At 36.1% G+C, this 23,861-nt stretch overlaps 1 protein-coding gene across 5 annotated transcripts in view; it reads right to left on the reverse strand.

Annotated features, from left to right (window-relative positions):
* The window catches only part of LOC145660724 (uncharacterized), a 261,964-nt gene that overhangs the window by 223,835 nt on the left and 14,268 nt on the right, over positions 1–23,861 (reverse strand). For all 5 annotated transcript variants that reach the window (XM_081726103.1, XM_081726106.1, XM_081726105.1 and 2 more), the window contains exons 2-6: positions 21,793–22,171; positions 17,903–18,012; positions 15,604–15,801; positions 8,419–8,535; positions 2,370–2,498 (exon numbers count right to left, since the gene is read on the reverse strand). In XM_081726103.1, the coding sequence (XP_081582229.1) occupies positions 2,370–2,498; positions 8,419–8,535; positions 15,604–15,801; positions 17,903–18,012; positions 21,793–22,162 (924 nt within the window). In that variant the 5' untranslated portion in view covers positions 22,163–22,171. The remainder of the gene's footprint in view (positions 1–2,369; positions 2,499–8,418; positions 8,536–15,603; positions 15,802–17,902; positions 18,013–21,792; positions 22,172–23,861) is intronic.

Here is a 23,861-nt window from a genome sequence, read left to right on the forward strand (position 1 = left end):
AATACAGTAGATGCCAAGTATTATCCAGTTAAAGTGTTAATAATGAAACAAACTCTTTTCGTAATTTATTCTATGTTTTGTCTCCTTATACTCTTCTACTGCATTTTCTGAAGTTTTAAGTAAGAAATACTTCTAAACTCTAATATAAATTAAATATATATAAAAATAAATGTTTAGTGAACAATTTAGCTTCAAGGCAATGAACTAAAATACCATATTCTTATATCAATACCAGAGGAAACTATGAATAAGAAGCTTCCAAAATCTGAAAATTTTGATGTATGTTTTCAATGTCATTAATATTTTTCTAAGTTACAGCACATTATAATAATTTCAATATAATGTCTGCTTCACGGGAGATTTCCTCATTTGGAACTAAAATTTCAAGGTCATCTATGTTTTTCTCCTTGTATGCATTGATCTCAAGGATGTTATAATATAGAGGATCTGCCCTTACAACAAAATCTTGAAGCCACACGTCACAGTTTCGTCACCCCTACTCTGCCCACTCCGCCCAATAAGATCGCAATGTTTTGAGCCAACAATCATGGCGGAAACGAAAGTAGCTAATCAGACGATGGCGGAAACTAGAGTAACCAACCAAACGTGCTGATGTTCGATTGTTTTTTGGCTTCATTGATTTAATAGGATAAAGATACATATGGGCACATCCTCTATTTTATAACATCCTTGATTGATCTACGTTATAATACGTTCATGTTATTTCTTCTTCTGCTTCTTTTGCGCTATAGCCCGTTGTGGGCTAGGGCAACCTGAACAACGCCTCGCCATTAGATCCTGTCCCTAGTTCTGTCTTTCCATCCCCGAATACCCATAACACGCAGGTCTTCCCCGACGTCTTCTAACCATCTTCTCCTGAGTCGTCCTCTCACTCTCTTTCTTCCGATTATATTTTGGCTCATCATGTGGTTTGGGATTCTCGTATCATTCATTCGTATGACATGTCCTATCCACCTGACTCTATGTGACTTTGTGGGTCTCTGAAAATTAGATCAGGTGAGTAAGGTGGATGCAGGACGAACTTTCGGTACAGTTCTTTCAAAATTTCCTTTTAGAGCAATCACTATGTCGTCTTGCATTTCCTCTTTGCGTTCCATAAGCGATTGTGGCAGTGGATTGCACAAAAGGTTATACTAATATTCTTAAATAATTGTAGAGCCCTTCCGTAAGTAAGAACGTTGTTAGCCTAGTGAAATCAGACTATCACTTTAAAAAATTGAAAGAAGTTGGATTTTTGGAAAACATTTATTTCTATGTCCTACTCAGATATAATTCAGCCGATATCTCTGAAACCATTACCTAGACGATATAAATGTAAGAACTCTTTTCTTTAGAATTTTGATAGCTACTACTTTCGTCACAATTATTTTCTTCTTTGGAAACTTGACACTTTTAGAGGTAATTGCAAAATATCTTTGTTTTTTATCCTCTTAAAATTCTTTGGCTTATCCCTTTAAAACACAAAAACTTGCGGCTCAAATCAAGGATACTTTTCAGGATATTCTGAGACATCAAAATATACATCTCCACGAAACTTCAGCTTATTTGGAAGTTTTTCGAAGTCGTCGTTTTTCTGTCTCATTTTTCTCAGCTATATCTCATTACAAATCCGGAAAATAGTATTGTTGTTATTCGTTGGTACAGTAAGTCCTCGTTATCACCAAAAACTTTTGAAAGTTGATGTGAAGTGTTCGCTATGTACAGCTTCTGGTCCGGTTTCAGGACAAAGGGTATCTAGCAAGTTAAAACTCTTCTTATTTAATAATAATTGTGAGTAATTTCATGAATCTATGATATGAATTCCAATATGAATATGAATTTCATGAATATCAGTTACGTTGTAATACCAATATTAACATTACCCTAACGTATATTTATTCGTACAATATCGTTTACAGTTATGTTTGAACACATGATTCTGGATGCCGCCTTTAAGGAATATTCTATCAGTTTTAAATCGATCAATCCAATGCTTAACCATACAATTGGATCATACATACTCGCATATTCGTCATACACTCTTTGTATGAATGAATGGTTCGAGATATTTTTCACAACTAATTAGTTCTGTAGAATATAAATAAAATAATGACTGTTTAAGAAGCAACCGTACCTTACCTTTTATATAATAAAAATTAATACTTATAAAATATTTACAGAGACTAAATCATATTAGGCTGGGTATTATATTATACCTGAACAAATATTTCGTGAAGTTTTAGTCATGAGTGTTGTATTGTTCTGCAACGAACAAAATTTTTCAGACTTTGGAATCATATGCCAAGTTTGACCAAGTTTAAACTGGTACGAGTGTAGAAACAAATCGCAAAATAAATAATAATCCTTACCAGGCCCACGGGTATCACAGACTGTGTACTTGTATTTCTATTTAAAGTTGGTCTCATGTCATAAACAAGCATATCTGATGAACTTCGTTCACTGCAATCAACTATTGAAGTGAGAGGCTCCACTTGTTCCTTGAAAGATAGACAACAGAAAAATTTCAAGAAACTTATAAATAACGAATGAGGTAACACCATTATACTTAGACATTAGACTAATACAAATCAATATTGTGTAGTGCTGGGATTTTGTGGTCATGGCCTAAATAAAAATTTACAAATAGAAACCGGATGTTTGATTTTTACAAATTTCTAATGAAAGTTCATTAAATTGCTCAATAACCACTCCCCATGAATTTCTCACGTACGACTTTTACTTGTAAACCCATTTCGGTCAACGTAGTTGTGAAAATGAAATGAAATGAATTTTTTGAGTTTTACGTCCCATGATTATGCCGGCTAGGCTAAAGAAGACGGCGATGATGAGAAATGAATGAAATGGTGGAATGAAGAAAGGGGGAGGAAACGGGAGAACCCCGAGGAAACCCACGCACACAGTGTTTGTCCACTACAAAGATCACTTGGCGGGAGCAGGGTTTGAATCGGGGTCACCATGCACCAGAGGTGAACGCTGTACCACTGAGCTACCGCAGCCTCTCAACGTAGTTGTAATTTCGTGTGAAAAATGCATTTAAATCATATACCGATATATTGAAATATAATTTTTATGCGGCTTGAAATGTTGCTACATGATTAAGTGTGGTAAACTTTAAGGAAAGTTTTTTGTAAAAAAAAAATATTATGTTTTTTCAATCATCAAAATACAAACAAATCTTTTTATTCTCTCTGCTAAAATGCTTTCTTATAGCAATTACTTATTGGGTGCTTGAATTAATTCCCACTTTTTTTTTTTTACCAATCATAAATTGTCATTCAACAAGAACAGAATAATATCTTCTACTGAAAGTACTGTCCCTCGGGAGCTACAATCTTTTCCCACTTTTCAGGTAACAAATGTATTCCGCGATAGAAAAATGCGGGTTTCTGTGAGGCAATTCACCCATCGAGCCAGTTTTGGATGTCTTCGACAGTTCTGAAGTGTTGGACAGAAAGGATATGCTCATGAATCGAAACAAATGGTAGTCGGAAGGGGTAAAGTCTGGTGAATATGGTGGGTGGGGGTAAGACATCCCAACGCAATCCCTCTAAGGTTTCTTTCACTACATTTGCAACATGTGGTATGGCATTGTCGTGGAGCAGAATTACTTTGTCGTGTCTCTGGGCATACTCCGGTCGTTTATCTTGAAGTACTTGATTCAGATGCAATAATTGTATTAGGTAACTATCAGCATTCATCGTTTGATACTGTGGAAGCAGCTCATAATAAACCACACGAACTTGATTCAATCAAATACACAGCATGACTTTCTTTCCATGAACGTCCAGTTTTGGCGTTGATGTTGATGGTTCTGCGGGCCTCAGCCATGATTTTCTGTGCTTGTGATTGAAGTAACGAATCCATTTTTCATCGCTATTTACAATGCGATGGAAAAACGACTTCCGATTATGTCTTTGAAGCAGCAGTTCACAAATGGTTGAACGTTTCGCAATATCTCTTTCCGTCAATAAATGTGGCACCCAGTTTCCCACTCTCTGGGTCATTCCAATGGATTTCAAACGCTTACTAACAGTTGATTCATCAACATTTAGAGTTTGAGACAACTGTTTAAGCGTCTGAGATGAATCTTCTTCTAGTAGTACCGCTAAGTCGGCATCTTCAAACTTTTTCGGCTGACCACGACGCACTTTGTCGCTCAAGTCAAAATCATTGTTTTTGACTCGTCAAAACCACTCACTACACGTTGTTTCCGACAGAGCATACTCTCCATACGTATCCACTAGCAAACGATAACTTTCTGCAGCAGATTTCTTAAGATGGAAGCAGAAGAGTAGCACTTCCCGCAAATGATTTTTAGGTACAAAGCCCGCCATGTTCAAGACGCTGAAAATAAATGTTCTTTTCACTTCACTCGAAGGTCAAATAATACTCTGATTGCCCAAGGATAGCACTTCTAAATAGGTATCCTGTCACAGTCCGCTATGCTGCAATAGCACAAGTACTGCCTTCTGTTCATCAACAGCGAGAATTAATTGAAACACCCAATATCTTCATAAAATCTTCGGCTGATACACTGAGAAAAAAAAGTATATGGCGTACGTAAAAACGTATGCAACATGTGTAAATCCTGTAGTTTTTGGACTTAACGTATAGCAAACGTATAACTGAAAAAGTATATTTTATACGTACTCTCCATGTAAGTGTTCCAAATAAACGTACTTTCCGTGCGAACGAAAGAACTATTTATAAAGACTGTCACGATTTCACATACAGATAAACCTATGTAACATACAGCTGACGTATGTAGCATACGATATACGTAAGTAGTATACGGAAGACTGTTAGATGTCAGACATCCTGCAATGGCATGATGTAACATCTAGGCTGGAAGAGCAGCATACGGATAATGTATGCTCCGTACTGTTTCATGTAGTAAGCAAGAGGATTCCGTATATTTGTACAGTATACCGATGTCCGGAGAACGGATTTTTCTCAGTGTATCCTGTTGGTTTGAAAACAATATATTTCGGTTCGTGAAAGCAGCCTTTCGGAGAGCTTTTCGTGGCTAACTTTTTAATGTAAACGCATTTGTCTCAACACTCTGCACTCCGTCATTGCTATCATCTATCATTTATGCCGATATCATCATTATATGTTACAGTTAAATACATTGGATATTTACCGAGCAATAATCCACTACAAGATGTAAAAGTACTACTAAAATTAATTTATGGTGATTTATTTTCGATAAGTTTCTCAGTGAAACACACTACTGAAAACTATTTATTTATTAAAGTTTAAAACTATCAAAATGTCAGAAACCTCCACTTTGAAAGATATGTCATAATTCGAATTATGAGTTAGCTCATTGTGAGCTTATTACCACGTAAGATGCGGGCTAAATTTTACATGTAAATTAACCAAAATTAGATTAACAGCAATTTAACATCTGAAAATGATACATTGAAGGAAGAGCGTGGAAATAGAGGAGAGCAAAGTGAAATATTAATATTTCCTACAAAGTCACAAACTCACAATTTCAGTCACTAACTTCATCTGCTGTTTCTCGCTTCTTCAATGTTACAAACCCATGCGCATCGTTATAGAAACAGTTAAGAAGAAGCTTTCATAATATGTGACACTGCTGTTGTTAGAAGTGGCCGTGTGGTGAAGATTTTTTTGTTCATGGAATAATAGGATCATGCTTTTCAAGTCGAGGATGGGAGTTTCATGACAATTAATGAAGAATGATACCACGACAAGGTTATCAGCTTTTAACGAGTTTCGTTTACAAAAACTGTTTTTTAAATTTACCGTGTCAGTCCGTCTTCAGGAAGACAGAACATCTCAAAAACTATTTGATAAATTATCACCAACTTGGTTAAAATGTGGAAGGTCGAAAATTAAGATTCGTTGTCGGTGTTTTGAAACACCCTGTATATTTTAGTTTTATTTACTTATTTTTGCAAACCAGTGGGAATTACCGTTCTATACACGAAACAATAAACTTATGGGAAGTATTTTTGATTGGTTAAGATTTAACTGGGACATCAGTATAGAGATTATTGGCCCCCGTCATGATCAAGGGAAGTATTTGAAAGGATACACATTTTAATGAAAATTTTCTTCTTCTTGTTCACCTCAACTATAGGTTGGTGGGCAACATGAAAATTTTAAAACTTTTCTCTTCCTTGGGAGAGCTGTTTTATCTTTCGATAAACTCTCTTCTTCATAACTGCATCCAAGTATTCTATCCCTGGTTTTCCTTCTGCCTTTCCCTCTATGCACACGCTGATCCAATCGGAGTGCCGAATAAGATGGCCAAGCATGCTGTTTCTTCTTTTTCCTATTATCTTCATGATCTGTCGTCCTTCGTTAGCTTCCTTTAACACGTCTTTATTCCTTTACCTTTCGGCCCATTATATGCGTAGCATTTTGCGCCAACGCCACATTTCAAATGCTTCCAGCTTGGATATTGCAGCTTTTCTCAATGTCCACGTCTCTCATCCGTAAAGTGAGACAATAAAAATAAGATAATAGAAACTACACGAAGTCGAGTGCTATGACCTGAAATTCATTCAAATGATTCAGTGATTTTCTTGAGACCATCTAACAGACAATATCGAAAATATTGTAGAAACGACCCCATTACAAGCCTTAGAAGCGAAATTTTATAAAAGGCTGAGGCATGTCACCACCTATATTTATTATGGAGTTTTTTTACACAACGTTTTACCTCCGTAACACCGTAGATACGTTAGAAACTATGTTTTTTATGAACATTTTAGCTTGCTTCCCCCTACGACACTGATTTTAATAAAACTGACATGACAAGCAGGCGGTACGAACCAAATGTAACTATGTGTAAAAATTTGTTTGAAACGCTTTAGCCGTTTTTCCGTTTTGGAAGGACATATAAAGACAATCAAGGACGTTCTATCGCTTTTTCACCCAGCACCTTCGAACATCGATATGTCACTTAAGACGTACCTGAAGAATCAAAGTAGTCCCCATCAGCATCGCCGACCTTCTGCCAACGTTCTGGAAGGCCATGGATTCCATCGCAGTAGAACTTTGTGGAGCGTGAAGCGAAGAAGGTATCAAGTGCATTTTGCACCTCCACTAGGGATTTGAACGGTGTCCTCTAAGGTGATTGTCCAAGGAATGGAACAGGTGATAATCGGACGATGCAATGTCCTGGGAGTATGGTGGATGCAATATGTTTCCCATTTAAGGCGTAGAATGGTGTCCCGGGTCATTCTAGCCACGTGAGGCTTAGCATTGTGCTGTAACAGGAGGGCTTAGCATTGTGCGGCTCCAGAGTTTCGTGTTTTTCTTAAACACGGCTCAACTGTTAACAGAACACAGTTTCTTTGGTGCTCTGACCAGCTGGTAGCAGTTCCCGATGCACGATGCTGCGAGGAGTCCACCAAACACAGGAGGACGTTCATCTGATGCAATGCTGGTTTCGGCTGATTTGAAACCGGTTCATCGGATGCTAACTAATGATGACGGCGCCATGGAGCTTCCTACAGAACATCCTTCTCATCACATTTCAACACCCTGTCCACAAATGGCTCCTTCCTTAAACGAGATAACAACGAAACACAGCTGTCTGATCGCGTTACTTTTTCACCCGGCGTCAAATCATGTGCGACCCACCGACTTAACTTGTAGTGCTTCCCGAGTTGATGGAGGTGCTGACGAATGGTTTCTCCAGTCATATTGAATTGTAGTCCCAGTTCGTCACATGTCCGACTATTATTTGCCTCAAGATCTTGCCTGAAGATCTTCATTTTGTACATGTGTTAGTCTTCCGGCGCGTGGTGCGTCTTCTTGTATTTCATCACCGTCCTTAAAACTTGTTAAACCACCGCTGCAGTGTCCGCGTAGTCACGACTACCTCACCTAAAGCATGGCATCTCTTCTGTCTCGTTGTAGCGGCGTTTGAACCCAGTTTGAACTCGTACAGAGTACACGCCCTCATGACGCTCTGTGGTGGTCCCATGTTCACTCTGTCCTTATACAAGTTCATGGTGTAATTGAACTTCCACAACTAGGTAGTATGTTGGATATAGCCACACGAACAAGTGACCTTCGCCTTATCTCCTTTCGCATTCAAGTCACGGTATGAGGGCGAATTGAACACTGACCTCCACAAAAAGCGACCAAACTTTCTTGGCTACATTTATAAAACATCAATTGGATATTTACGTTATAATACAGTGATGCAGATATAGACAGGAGTGACTATTATACAATATTCACATTTGGGGTGTTGCTCTGTCTCTAAAGTATGATGTTTGTTTGATTTGGGCCCTGGCTCAATCTTCTCTATGAAGTTTGTATTTTCTTAGGTAAAGTTGAATCATAGATTTTCGAACATCAGAGAACAACAAAGTATACTTTCTACGAGTATAAATTACTGATACTTACATTCACTATTGCCAATTTTTTTATGTTTTCAAGCGATTCTTCTGGACTTGCAGTATTCAGCAGAGAACACTTCAATATGTATTCCTGAATGTTACCAATTTTCTTACTGCTTAAGCTCTGAAACGGAAGAATATAAGTGTGTTTCATAAGTTCAACTATACAAGTAACACAGTCTATCCACTACTTAAATAATCGTAAAAATCCTTTCAAGATAATGATTTTGTTCACTGAAATAGAGATATTTTGGGGGGTTGTGTAAAATGAAGAAATGAGACTAAATCTAGGCGCATTGGTTGCATCTCCTAAGGTTAAGAATTTGACATTTTATCGATGTTACGGAAGTGGTTTGGCATAATGCATTACAGAATTATTGTCAGTGTGTATAATCAGACTATGGTCGGTTATACAAACGTCACACAAATATCATATTGCACCAAGTGCAATGTGCCAGGTCACCCTTTCACACAAATGAGGAAGTAACAATAAACACTTTATTATACTTCATAAAAAGATTGCTTTTAAGGTTATTAAATACCCTGCAATGAATGCTGTACTCCTAACTTTCTTAAATTCAAAATACTAGATGACTTCAAAGAACGAGCTTGCAAATTTCGTTTTCTAAGATTTATTCCACAACAGTTTATTGCCAACAATTCCTAATTTTTCCGTTAAAGGTCAAGAAAACGCAACAGACTAAATGACAGTTGTACGACCAATGCCAACTCATTATTCAATTGAGAAGAGAATGACCAGTGACGCTGCAGCAGACAATTAGAGAAAGTGTTCCAAACCATTTCCAGATATCATGAAAAGAGCTGCTATGTCTAAACTTGTATCATTTACAATTACTCCTGCCTACGGTGGGCTACTGCCACATATTTGTAATAATGCCTAATTACGTAATACCGTTGCCTACACATATTCCGTGAAAGGGTTTAATCTGTCTTGGGAGTAACTTCATCACAAGATCGATAAAACCCTAAGTTGTCACATGCGCGTGGAACAAAGACTATCTCCTAATGACCGCAATGATATGAAGTAGCCTTTTGCATGGAAATAAGGCCTAGCAGTCCATTCCATATAACACATAGTAACAGAAGTAAGTACTTTATTCCCAGAGAAATATTGACGACATTATCGGTTGTATAAGGCAATCTTCCAATGAAGTTTTTTACGCAATGCGAATAAAGTATATGCTAAATGATTTGCTTCTCTGTGTCTCATGTCCTGTTATGTGTCGGAACACTTGAAACTGTACAAATGATGCTGTTCTTTCTTAATATATTTGCAACCTCTTGCACATTTCCACGAATACAAAAGAGGAAACTTAACATAAAATTTAAGACATTAAAACAATTGTTTTTATGTAGTTAGTAATGAAGAGTCATTCAAAAGTATGAAGATATCCTAATTAGTGGTAAAGGCTGCAAACATTTAACCAAACAAACAATATAAGTGGGAAATATAGTTGGGGCGATGTGTTTGAGGACACATCACAAGGACGTCCGAAATTTTGAATTCTATTCTATTGTTTTAGATATAATATCATGTGATATGTCACATTAATAGCAAATTTTCGTACAAGTTGAATGGCGCTGTTACTTTTCTTTAACACTGACCATTACGAAGTGATGTTGTGTGTGTGTGTGTGTGTGTGTCACCAGCTAAAGAAGTTAGTCATACAGCAAAGACCACTCATTGTTGCCAATGTATTTCCTATTCGGGTCCATTGTTAGATGCATTTCGAGTCCTTAGTCACTCAAATCTTGCGCGAAGTGCCGGCTACAATGCTGAAACACGCTGACACAATTTGTTTGTTAAAATGCTGAGTATCCCTAATATTCAATGCATACATAACAGACTCCATATCACCCCACAGAGAGTAGTCCAGTAGCGTAATGTTAGAGAACGAGGGAGCCATTCTACAGCATCTTGCCGACCAATCCGCGCATTAGGAAACTGCTGATGGAGGTACTTACGGACACAAGTACCATAATACGGTGGGATACCGTGGTGCTGCAAGAAATTTAGGGAAAACATCCTCCGACAGTAGTTATGGCAAAATGTCCTCCTACGTACACGTCGTAAACGCATCGCCATTAGGATGCTGTCGATGAAGAATGAACCCATACACGCCACACCACACTACCAATTTGACGGGAAACGTGAAGATGTGTCAAACCAATGAGGATTATTATTCGACCAGCATCACACGTTCTCCTTGTTAACCTAGCAGGATATGTAAAAGTTTGGCTCATCAGCAAACAATACGTCAGAGGAGAATGTGGGGTCTTGCCGTAGTTGCTCTGTGTCTCATTGAGTAAATTCCAGACGACTATCTAGATCATCTTCTGTAAAATGTTGGGGAAGTTGCTGATTATAAGGGTGCCATTTTTTTTTTACTACATAATGCACATGATATGCGACTAATACTATTTTCACGGGCTACATTATACGTGCTTCTCTTGATACTTTTCCTGAATGATGCCAACACTGTTTCATCTGCCGTCGTGCGTGGTCTTCCAATCTTAGGTCGGTCCGTTGCTTGGAATTTATTCAGAACTTTGAATACAGTGCCATTGCTGATGGAAGTCCTTTGTGGATGATAGCGGTTAAATCGTCTACAATCACTTTGATGCTTCTTCTCCAGAGATTAGTAGAATCTAAATGCGCTCTGCATTTGTTAAGGTCATCTTCTACTGGCAAGTCATCTGCAACGACAGAGAGAAATAGTGAAATTCGTAACAGTTAACGTTGAAGCAAGAATAACAGTGCCATCCAATTTCTACGAAAATTTGCTATTAAAACGACATATCACATGGTATGGTTCTCATTTAAGAATATTGCGTAAAATTCAAGGTGGGGGTACATTTCCCTACTCACATTGTTACGTTTGTTATATTCTGAAGCGTTTACAACTTATTAGAACGTTTTCAGTCTTTTGGACCAGGCTGTAGTCTGTGCAGTCCATTCTTATTATTTTGCATGGTGATTTACCATGATTTACCACATAATAGTAGATTGCCTTGTGATTTCATTCACAACTTCTGATTAGAAAAATATTCTCGTTTGTGTATTCCTGTTTTATTCCAACACAATGGTTGTGAACTATCTAACTACAAGGGACATGTAAAGGACAACAACCCATCCATCATCGCTTTAAAAAGTATTTGATTTATCCTGAAATCAGGGCTGGATTAACCCATCTGGAGGCCCCGGGGCTAGAAAAAATATGTGGCCTCTGCTGACTTCCCCTAATATATTTCTGTGAAAGTACAATAGGAAAGTGAAAGGAATATATTTCATATTTTATTTTATGATGATGATGATTGTAACTTTATGATTCTTTTTAGAGAGCCAGTTGAGATTTTGATCAGAGTGGAGGCCCCTGCCCACATGGAGGCCCGGGGTTATAGCCCCCGTAAGCCCTGCTTCATCCGGCCCTGCCTGAGATAGAGGATGGGCACGATCTAAAAGTTAAATGGAGTAAGGCTTACTTTGCCTATTTTAAAGGTGAATTATTACGCTTTTCTTTCGTTATATACTTCGATGACAGATAGATCTAATGGAGGACGGGGAAGTCACAATTTCTGAAATATTAAGTAAATTGTACCAAAATAATTTCTCACACTTTAGGCATTACTGAGAACTGAAAATTTATTGCTAAAAAAGATGTTCATTTATTCTATGATCATCGAAACTATATTTATTAATTTTCTTTTGTTTAGAAAATATACAAACATTTCAAATGTACTGTATGCGTTCACTTTCTAGCTTATTATTTGACTAAAAACTAACGCTTCTTATTAAGTTTGCTCTGTTTCCACGAAAAAGTTAGAAGTAAGTATCTCCTAAAATTTTAATTTCACTTTTAACCAAAACTTTCCCAAAATTTTAAACTGTTTTAATTATCTACTTATGTCCCATGTTCTTTCATATCAATTTACTATCAGACTGCTTTTCTTATGAAAATAACATAAATTTCTATCATGCTTCTCAATCCTTCAAATCCCACTGACTCACATGTATCTTATTGTCAATAGCAAACAATAACTGAATCTGTAAACATTTTGTAAGAATTCCTGTTTAAATCCACGTCTATAGTCTTCTTTTCCTAAATCTCCAAAATACTTTCAACATAATACGAAAGAATCTTAAGTTGATTGTTGGTGAGTGTAAGAGCTTTAAGTGATGGAAATAATTATACCAGGTAGAGTCGAAACACATCTTCTTACTACGTTGAGAGCACATCGGTAGAACAGAAACATACATAGAGCCGCTCAGGAAATCATAGGCAACCTCTTATCAGTGCCAAGTATTCAATGTCGCCCCAGTACCGTTCAGACGATCTTGTGGACTCCACTTTAAATCTCTACCAAGTTGTTCAAGTATCACTCGTTCAGGAAGTGGGCCGTCGTGGCAAATGGGTGGTAGTCGGAAGAAACAACGCCGGGGCTGTACGCTGGATGCGAAAGAAGTTCCAATTCGTCATTTTAGAGCCATACATACCCGGTTCTTTCGTTACAGAATCCATGACAGCCTTATAAATGGGTGCAGCTGGACTTCCTGTGTGTGTCTCCAGTGCTTTAGTACTTTTTTTTATTTAGTACAGAAAGCGACAGAGGCATATTTTCTACCAGATTTTAACTAGGACATTATATTAATGATTCTCGAGCAAACAGATTTACAAGTTGAACATCTTACCTGCCATCATCAGCAGCATAAACATTTAAGTAAAGCACTGGACGATAAAAGTGTAATATTAATCACGTTCCTTTCTCCCTCATAGCGATGTTATTGATTATTGTTTGTTCCATGTGGAAGAGGCAAATTCAACTTCTGGCGATAGTTCATGTGACTGAGATCATACACCGTATATTAAGCTTAAGATGTATTATACATATAGCGTTGCTGCTAAGAATAAAGATATATTAAACTTCTAACTTAAACCCCTACATGTATAGACGTATATAACGTATATATACGCAAATATACGTATATATAATAGCAAATGACAATATATCGGGAAATATATACTTTAAGCATAAAATAAACAACTATTTCTTTAACTATAATTTCAATACTAAATATAACGTTTTATTAAAATACTTAGTCCATCTGTTAAGTAGATTTTCTTGAAACGTAGCCCGCGGAGAGCTCTATAAACGTTTGGAGATGTTATAAGCTGATTCCTTCGATACTGGGAATTACACAAAATACATTTTACTATACAGAAGTTGTTGTGTTTTCAATTTTGTTTAATCACTTGGAAAACAGGAGTGTGAAACACAACAGCTTTTGAGTTAAGTTGATGTTGAGTTTAATGTCGCTTTCAGCAGCGAGGCTATATGAGACGTGGATCTACTGATTAACGTGGAATTCGAACCACATGAGCTCCTATCGGGAATCGAACTCGGGTCTCCCACGCCAAAGGCGCGTACACTAACGCTTAGCCACGAAGGAGCACTACAACAGTTTTCCCTGCATATTAAATGCTTTACATTTTCGTTATAGAGCCCTGAATGATATTTAACAAGCAACAATTAACAAGAAACCTGTTACACACATTCTATCACTTTCCTCTTAAACATTCTTTGGGTTGAAATTCCTGCTCCCAATGTTTGTTCATTTTTCCTCATCAAATGAGATTACCTGGCATTGCGCAAAGTGCATTATAAAGAATAGTAACAAAGCTGAATTAGAAAAGGCTACGCAAATGAAAACGCGTGGATATTATTGTAATGAAAAAGTATAAAATGTAATGTGGTATTGTCTTCGGGTATAAGTACTTTAATGTTGAATAATTTTAAAAGAATAAGAGTGAATGATACAAACCAAAACCCTTCCGCATCTACTTGTGTTAGTTTCTGCTTAATTTTCATGAGTATATTATTATTTTAATATGGAATACAATTGATGCATTACTCTTTCATTAACCAAGATACTTGGACAGCATCACTTTTGGGAATACATATTTTCTTTCCTTTGTGATTTGCTTTAACAGCAAGCACGAGATGTTGCCGAGACAACAACGCACGGCTACAAAAGAGAGAGATTTACCTCCAGATGTAGAAATCTCATAATATATTTTCCTACTATGGAAACCAGCGTAAGAGATTTAGGCTTTCTGTAAATTTCGCTCATGATTAGGACCTTACATACCCAATGATACTTCGGATTCAACTGTTCATGCAACACATTCTTGGCCATCTTTTACAAATGTTTCAGTGCTAAGGCGTGTTACGAGAAAGAAAAATATCCTCTTTAAATATTACAAAATGCAATTGAACTTAGTAATATTTCTGCAATGTAGGACTAAATATACAGACTTGATTTAAACAAAATTGAATCTGTACCTAAACTTCTCCTCACCATGAAGAAAACTTATAATAAAAATGTTTCACAGTATGTTCAAATTAGGGTTGACATTCGTCCTGGAAAATCCGGGACCGTCACGGAACCGACATCTGCGTCCCGCAAATATTTCTCGAATCGCTTAAATGTTCCGGATTTCGGAGAAGAAGAAAGGAAGGGAATACTATAGTTTGCTTTTTCATAGGATTAGGTATATAATTATTCTCTTAACAGAAATAAAAATTAAAAAATCAACGAAAGAAGTTGTTTGAAGATAACAAACGCCGCTAGAACATATTGCCAATGAATTAACCGTTCTAAAAAAATATAAAAAAATAAAAAGGGTACAACACGAATAGACAAAATGTGTGAAAGGAAACATCATAACTTGAATGAGCTAAAACATACTCTAAGAGCCACGAAACATAACAGATCCAGAGAAACTAAAAAAAAAGTGCTTACCAGGGGAGGGGGGTAAATCATCTGCTTAACTAAGGTCTACTAAAATGACTAAAAATGTGATTACGTAATACTTGAACAACTCTATCTAATGGAAGAAAGTAAATTCCTATATAACACTTCTTTTTATTTTAAGCATTTCAAAGATTCTCGTAATTTAGTAGCGTCCCGGATTTTTAGTTTTGAAATATGGCAACCCCAGTTCAAATGTAAGTGAGAAAGAAAAGATAGAAAGTGTTTTCTATTGTTTATTCTCTAATTATAGGATAAGGAATCCTTTTTAAAATTCATATTACCAAGTTTCTCAAATTTTATCTCAGATAAACTAAAGATGTGATCCCGTTCGGAATCACTGAAAGGGATATTTATTACCTCCCATAATGTATCTGTTATTTTCCTTTCAACTTCACACGATGAGAGACAATAGCTGACGATCCTAAATCTGTCTGCGCTCATGTCCTCTTCAGCGTACTTGGGCTGCAGATTTATCTTCATTTGAATGGAACCTCCTGGTCTCAGAACACCCATACTTGGCTTCGCCTTGTACTTCCTTCCCACATTAGCTTGCAGCTGAAATAGCCGTGATTACAAGTCATTAAATAATTTAACCACAAGTGGAATTTCAGTAAAATCTACTAACAATTAGTATTTAGATGCTTAAGTAAAATAACTAACTACTTCAGATTAAGAAGAACTCGGACTTTTCATTTGAAGAGGAAACTACGGACATGATAAAGTAGCTCTTTATATGAAACTTTATCTCTTAATGGAAGATGGCAAACCTCCAGTTACTATTGCGACATGTATGTATATGTATGTATATGTACTATATGTAGTAGTACATTCATATATGTACTATTGCGATCTCCTTTTAGGTGTTCTCAGAGGAACGTTGTATGTCCCTATGAATACTGATATAAATTGAAGGCAATGAAAACGAACAGATAAAGACCAAAATGCAAATTTCAAGGAGGCGTAAAAGCAAAACCAGGTAAAAAAATATTAACTCAGTGAGAGTGATAACAGAGAAAAGACCAAACAATTCATATATAGCCTACATCCAATATAAATACTACAAGCTGGTTAGAATTAAGGGAAACTCCTACGAGAACAAGGTACCTATAGTTAATATTGAAAAATGATTTACTTATTATTACAGAAATATAAAATTGTAATTGTAGCTGTTTTTCACTTTCAATAAAATTGTCTGATATTCATTCATGTCTGAATCTGTCACTCCTCGAATAATTATTATTTCCAGTTTCCACGCAGTAAAGATTGAGATACCATCCTTTATGTGGAACATATTTGGCATACAATTTGTGCACATCTTGCAACTCATTTGTGCTTATTGGAAGGGAGCTGTAGTAAGCTCAAGGTGCACTGTTCAGGTTTACTTCACCAATGTCTGAGAACGAAAACTAGATATATCGAGTCTTTGTCTGATTCTCATTCACAACAACAAACCAGGTAAGTTTTAAAGCACAAGAGAGATTTCGTATTTGTTGTAATCCCATTTTTGTAAAATAGTGTTTTATCTGGTTGTCATTTTTATGCCTTTAATTACAGAATTATCCAAGAAAACTACTCAAAAATAATGAAAGATTAGATTGTATTCATCTGTCATATTTGAAATCTAATTACTCTTAGACTGGCGTATTATATTAATTCATGCATGGTCAATTTACTCTCTTATGATACCAGGAGAAAATTCAACTGTAAACAGTATCTTTCATATCTCTCTCTCTCTCTCTCTCTCTCTCTCTCTCTCTCTATATATATATATATATATATATATATATATATATATATATATATATATATATATATATATATATATATATATATATATATATATATATATATATATATATATATGCAGGATGGGCCATTTTAATCAATCCACGGAAATATCTGAAAAATGATAAAATATAGGAGAAATGTTTGAAGTACACGTTATATATTGCTAAGGGGGAAAACCAATTCCGCCAAAAGTAACCCTCCTCGCCCCCGTAAATGGGGGTAAGAGAAGTTATTGAGGGATATTTGGAAATCAGTGTTGCCATCCAATTTCTTTAAATAAGCTTAACTTTGTCCAATTTCCTTTAATAGTTTACCTTCGAAAGAAACCACTGCCACATGTTGCATACCTTTCGAAAAGCCATTCCATCATCTTTCAAATTCGCTATGTCTCACCTCTGTACAGTAAATACAGGGTGAGGAACCCTTTGCCTTGAAACAACACACTCATGCCATGTTGGGACCATTGCCAGTCTCAATATCCATTCACCATGATTTTCTGACCAATGGGAACATTTGGGAAGTGCTACGTTTAAACAGGAATATTACAAGTATATAAATGCATAGTTATTTAAAGAAAAAATGAAGAAAGCAAGAAATTAACAAATATTTGTGAATAACAATTACAAGTGGAATGGGGAAATAAAACAGAAGTAATTGTAAGTTACGTATACTAACATAACAATAAGTAGATACGAAAATAACGTTGAAAGTGGGTTTATATTCAAGCGATTAGGGGAACCATCAGCGGAATCTTACCTCACATTTTTTTTAAAATTAAATACATTATATATATAGATAAATCCTCCCTGGATTAGGGGCTACTATAATATTGTCCCACTGACCAGAAAATAGATCGATGATAGTTTACCTTAAATGTTGCGAAATGTGATGTTGCATTAGTGATTAACATGGTTCCAGCGATTTCTTCATCATCATATTTGAACAAAATTGTTTGTGAAGGATCCAGAGATAAAATTGCTGAAAGACAACAAAACGTCAAATTGTGAACATCTAAACTATGTAAAAAATCAGCGTGCTGTCAATAACTCACGAGGAAAATTGGAGTTCAATGTCAATTTCAAGCTAGCACTCTAAATTTATTTGTTGTGAACTTAATACTTTGTTATAAAATTAAAATCAAACAGCTGAAACTTCTAGTATGATATTGAAACTACAATCACTGGTAATTGCTTAAGAGTAATGTTAGTGCGTCTACCGTTTGACAATTTATACGTAGTAAATATCGTTATTCTAACTTAATATTTTCTATTTTCTTTTTCAATTTTTAATTTTTAAGGTAATGAAACAATATACTTTCCTAGAGACTGCTTCATGTATGTACACAGATTGTCCCGCATATATCAGAACTTTCAGCATTATCCTTGGTGAGGATCTACAGGATGGCCACAAAGTTCCGTTACCCTTGATAAATGCTAATATAATCTTTCTCGTTACTCCAAATGCTAATGTAAGTTTTCCCGTTACCCCTTTATACATGTTAATGTAAGGTTTTCCATTGTTGCAGATTGTATGAACGACGCCTCCGTGTTATTTCAAGTTGTTGGGTGCATGAGAGGAACCTGTGATAATTTCCTATGGAGGTTCGTAACGAGCATCGTTGCATAAAACCGTTACGATACCACTGCAGAACTTACACAAGCTGTGGAACAAGCTTGCAATCAAGTTACACCTGCAATGCTCGACAAAATGTGGCACAGAACCTGGCGGCTTCCTCATGTCGTAAGCGTCGGTGGACCACTGATGGGCAACTAGCGACATCTCGCCCAACATTGGTGGCTCTGCAGCGATGATCCACGTTGTCCCCACTTCTGTTTTAAAAATCATACAACCAGCGGCACACCAGAGGTAAAGACGCGACGAAAAGCCAATGAACAACAAAATTACTCCCGCAAAATATATTAAATCGCCTATATGCGTAATTTGTTTACCTTAAGGCTACAGACTACTAAATATTTTTGAAAAACTAATAATTTTTCTTTTGCCCGTTTTTCGTAAGTGGAAAGAGGTAATAAAATGTAACTTACCATAATAATAGATAATGTTATTCTACACCAGAAAATACGAATCGGAAGAATTTTCAATGCTGCCAACCATAGAAATTACAGTATGACTACAATTTGAATTACTCAAAAATCTAGGTAAAGGCAACGACTAGAAAAATGAACTCAACGGTAATTGATGACTTATCATGCTGTCTATGTTCCTTGTTTACTACTTTTTAAATAATGTTTCTATTTATTTTGTAATAATTTATGTAAGGTTTATAAAATAAATAGAAATATTTAAAAAGTAGTAAACAAAGAACATAGACAGCATGATTAGTCATCAATTACCGTTGAGTTCATTTTTCTAGTCGCTGCCTTTACCTAGATTTTTGAGTAATTCAAATTGTAGTCATACTGTAATTTCTATGGTTGGCAGCATTGAAAATTCTTCCGATTCGTATTTTCTGGTGTAGAATAACATTATCTATTATTATGGTAAGTTACATTTTATTACCTCTTTCCACTTACGAAAAACGGGCAAAAGAAAAATTATTAGTTTTTCAAAAATATTTAGTAGTCTGCCCCCTTAAGATGAGTGTGAAAAACACTAAAAAAAGTAAAAAAAAAATGTACCCCGGGGTGGGCGCAAACCCCAAACTTTTAATTGCTAGGAGCGTGCTCTTCCGACTTGGCCACGGAGGCGATTAAGAAAACGTTGCTTGTAGAAGGATAAATCGTTGAGGTTTTTAAATTTGGCTAATCTGAGTGCTGCTGTAACCGTATATATTCGACGATAACCATTTGGGACCAAATAAAATCCCTTCACCATATAATTTTATAGCAAAATGATGCGAGTCTACTTACTTTATTTCATAGTTCTCCCATATTAACTTTCTAATGATCAGCGACAGTTGCCATCTAAATTCATACAATTATACACACTCATCTCAAGATTTTTCACTTCATAATATAGAGGCAGGGGTTACTCTTGACCCCTGGAGCACATTTTAGGAACAATTTGTAAGGAAAAATAATATATAACAATAACCGCATGCACATGACTGGCGATAGTTCGTGTTGGTCCCTTCGCGATTCTCCACGATGAATCGAAGAAGCGTGGACCAAAATGAAGTTCTCGTTGCTACGCGGTGTAGCTTCAACACCCCGACTTTAGATATCTCTTTCAACTCGACGAAATCCAGCCGCCAGTGGCACACTATAGGCGCGTCCCTATATCAACGATCGGCATTTACCGGCAAGTGGGCCACTAAGTGTTGGCGACGTTTACGGCATGGGGTTATGTCGTCATGAGAATGACGGTAGAGACACCGATCCTTTGGCCACTTAGTGTTTTCTATCTCAATAAAACTTCTCGAAAGCGTTGTTGTTTATGTCATTAGGTTCTTTCCATGCAATCATTTACGTACATTTAGTAGTTTCTCACTTTCAGGGGTAACGTGACTGCATTAGGGCCGTGTTCATAGATCCATCTTAATGAAAATGTTTTTCAAGATCTGTTTTCAGAAGTGAAAACATAATCCTACTCAGGCAAGATTTTGAGATATAGGTTTTAAATAGGAAGATCTTGATAAAAAATGACATTTTGACCTTATTCATAAACATTTTTTAACACAAGCATTCGATCTCGAAAGTTGATAGTAGGAATGGTGCCATATTTTCTACAAAACAAAAATTGATTTTGTACAAAACAGTCTTGACCAAGATGTATTATCCCTAATAAACTCTCAAAACATGTTTATGAATAAGGTAAGAATTGTCTCAAGACAGATGTTTCTTTTATCTTAAATCAAAGATCAAGTTTTAGTCAAGACAAGATCTTGAGTGGACATCATCTATAAATGCAACCCTTAGAAACATAGGAATACCAGAGTCACTACTTGACATTTCTTACAGGAATTTTGTCATTGCCTCCGAAGAAGTACAAGATTTACAGTAGTAATAACAATAATAATAAAATAGAAAACAAAAAACGAAATATTGAAAAAATGAAAGATTCTGTTTATAGATCGAAGATAGGAACAGGGAGTGTATTAGCAATATAGTATGTAAAAATTGTTTCATTTCGGCTTCTTATCTGCATTGAATGTTCAGATGTTGTGTAGGCGGCTTTGCCACTATTTGTGTATTCTATTTCCCGAGAGTTGAAGTTGCAGTGAGGTCTTAACGGTAATACTAGGAACCAGGAGAAAATGGTCTATTCAAGTCAAAACAGCGTTAGAAATACATACGAGCGACAATATATGACATATTGTGTATTACCTCAGCTGCAAAGATTTTGATTCTGTTTGTTCGTGCCCGATTCCAAATAACCGCTGTGAGCGGAGGACCATTCGAAACGGTAACACATACGTCAGGGAACTCATTCCGTACCGATTTGCCTTATGCTTTGCAAAAGTTGCATTTTAGATTGTTAGAATCGACATAACAGTTACAACTAGTTTTCTGTTCTGCGTTGCGTAACGATCCGCAAATTTTTCGTAAACCGACACCGTGTGGGTCAGGGGAATGGTAAAAGCATAGCGTGACGCAGAACAATCGGCCATAAGGAAACAATTTGCGCATATTACGGATCTTTTCCTTGTAAAAAGGTAACGGTTATATAATTTTTCATAATCACCTCCACAGACAGAATCCAGTCTCTGGCTATTTTACAATATCAAAATGCAGTAAAATTCTTATGTATACTAGAAAACACTGTATAGTTAGCCTTTGATCTATCTTGTTTACTTACGTGAATTCATATGTATAGAATTCTTGGTTTCAGATGTTGTAAAAGCAGTCGAGTAATTGTCATCAATTTTCTCCTCCACAATCGGAGAAAGTTTTTTCACTACTGTGTCCAAAAGTTTACCTCGAGATTTGCTTGGAGATTTTCTCTTGAGCTTCATTATATACTTTGTGGGCTCTCTGTTATTAACATTCAAACTTACAGCTGAGGTTGATGCCTTCCCACTTACGTTGTTTGCGAAGAAAATAGGGTCAATTGATACTGCAAATTCATTTCCAGAACGTCGACGGTCTTCATTGAAAGCTCTTGCAACTGATTGGCGGACTGGTTGCCCTTTCTCGTATTCTCTCCTTCTCTGATTCATGTTAGTCATTGCGACTTCCTAAAAATATAAGACAGAACCCACTTAGCTTTCAAACTTAATTATTTTTAGAAATTTACGCAGAATGATAGAATAAAAACAAAAGTTGGAAATGGAATTTCCAGCTTTACGTCCCAAGCGTATGTTCTGGAAAATAAACGATGTGCATGATTAATGACTGTGAAGGATTACTGTATGAAAGTATTTTATGGAAGAACCCGATAAAACCCAAAGACACGATGTTGTTTACCACAAACACACAAAGCTGGAACAGAACCAGGGACTCTTCGCAACAGAAGTCACCGTGACCCCAACGCGGAGTTATAATAAAGTTGATTTCCAGAGAAAACAAGTGGATACATTTACTTATAATAATGTTACGGGCTAAAGGAAGAATACGAAGGCTTGGCATAATGTAGGAAACGTACAATTCTTTCACAATAATACCACGTAGAGTGTATCTCACCTCCAATGACCGTGTCTCGTAAATGACTAATATGTTGAGCATCTCGCTTGTCTTCGAGACAAGATATTTTCAAGGAGCACACTTGAGCAAATGTTAATTTCTACTGTTAGGACCCTTCGAAATTATCAGTCGAAAGTATTCTTGCTTAGATACATTTTCATTAGCACTGCGAACTACGTTATAATGTTACCTTGATCAGAAGTCTACTTCAGAATGAAGTTCAAAGAAAAATTGCATTTTTCTGGTCTACTATAAGAATAACAAACTTTCTGTATTATTGAGTATCTTACAGCCTAGAACGGAATAAGATATGTATTTCAGAGATAATGTCATTTCTTATTTCTAATGACTAAAACTTAAAGCAGTGGTTTTTCACTATATTAATCAACCATTAGTATTCAACTAAGCACTTTGCACTCTCTTCGTGTGTATATGGTGAGTTTCCCTAATGTTATTGGAATTCCAGTAAATATCGCGGATTCCTATAACATTTAGCTGTGAAAATTGATTGCCAGTAACAATGGACAAATCTATTACATATCAACAACTTTGTAGTTACACAACTTCTTGATAATTCTCGTCTTTGTATAGGTTTCTTTCTGTTGCTTTAGTTGTTCTTTCGGCTTTTCTTCAAAGGGGAAGTAGGATGATAAGCCGTCCATCGCCCTGTGGTATACACAAATCCCGTAAAGTTATCTGATTGTAACTTACTGTATACACTGAGAAAAATCTGTTGTCCGGACGGCGGTATATTGTACAAATATACGGAGTCGTCTTGCTCACTACAAAAATCAGTACGGAGAATACGTTATTCCTATGATACATACATAGGCACTATCTAGCAGTTTTTCTTATACAGTGAAACCTCTCAATAACGGACATCAATGGGACATGAATCTTTGTCCGTTAATGAGAGGTGTCCGTTACATGGAGTTACAGAAATTTAATTCCTCACAACAGTAATTGTATGCAGTAATATATAGTAAATACATTATGTATGAGCGTAAATACGTAAAATTCAATATGAAAATACTTTATTTAGTACATATTTGAATTACTGGGTTGGATGAAGGAAAAATTCATTTCTGTTAAGTAATATTATTGCTGGAGGATGTGTTAATATATTCGTATACTGCAAAAGATAATGCATGTAAAGTAATTTTCTTAAGTACATGTTATCACTTTGTAAAAAAAAATCCATGAATTCACATACCTCCTATACTAAAAGAAAAAAAAATAGCTTAA

The sequence above is a fragment of the Thermobia domestica genome, chromosome 9, assembly GCF_964235325.1.
Source record: "Thermobia domestica chromosome 9, izTheDome1.hap1.1, whole genome shotgun sequence".
Taxonomy (NCBI): Eukaryota; Metazoa; Arthropoda; class Insecta; order Zygentoma; family Lepismatidae; genus Thermobia; species Thermobia domestica.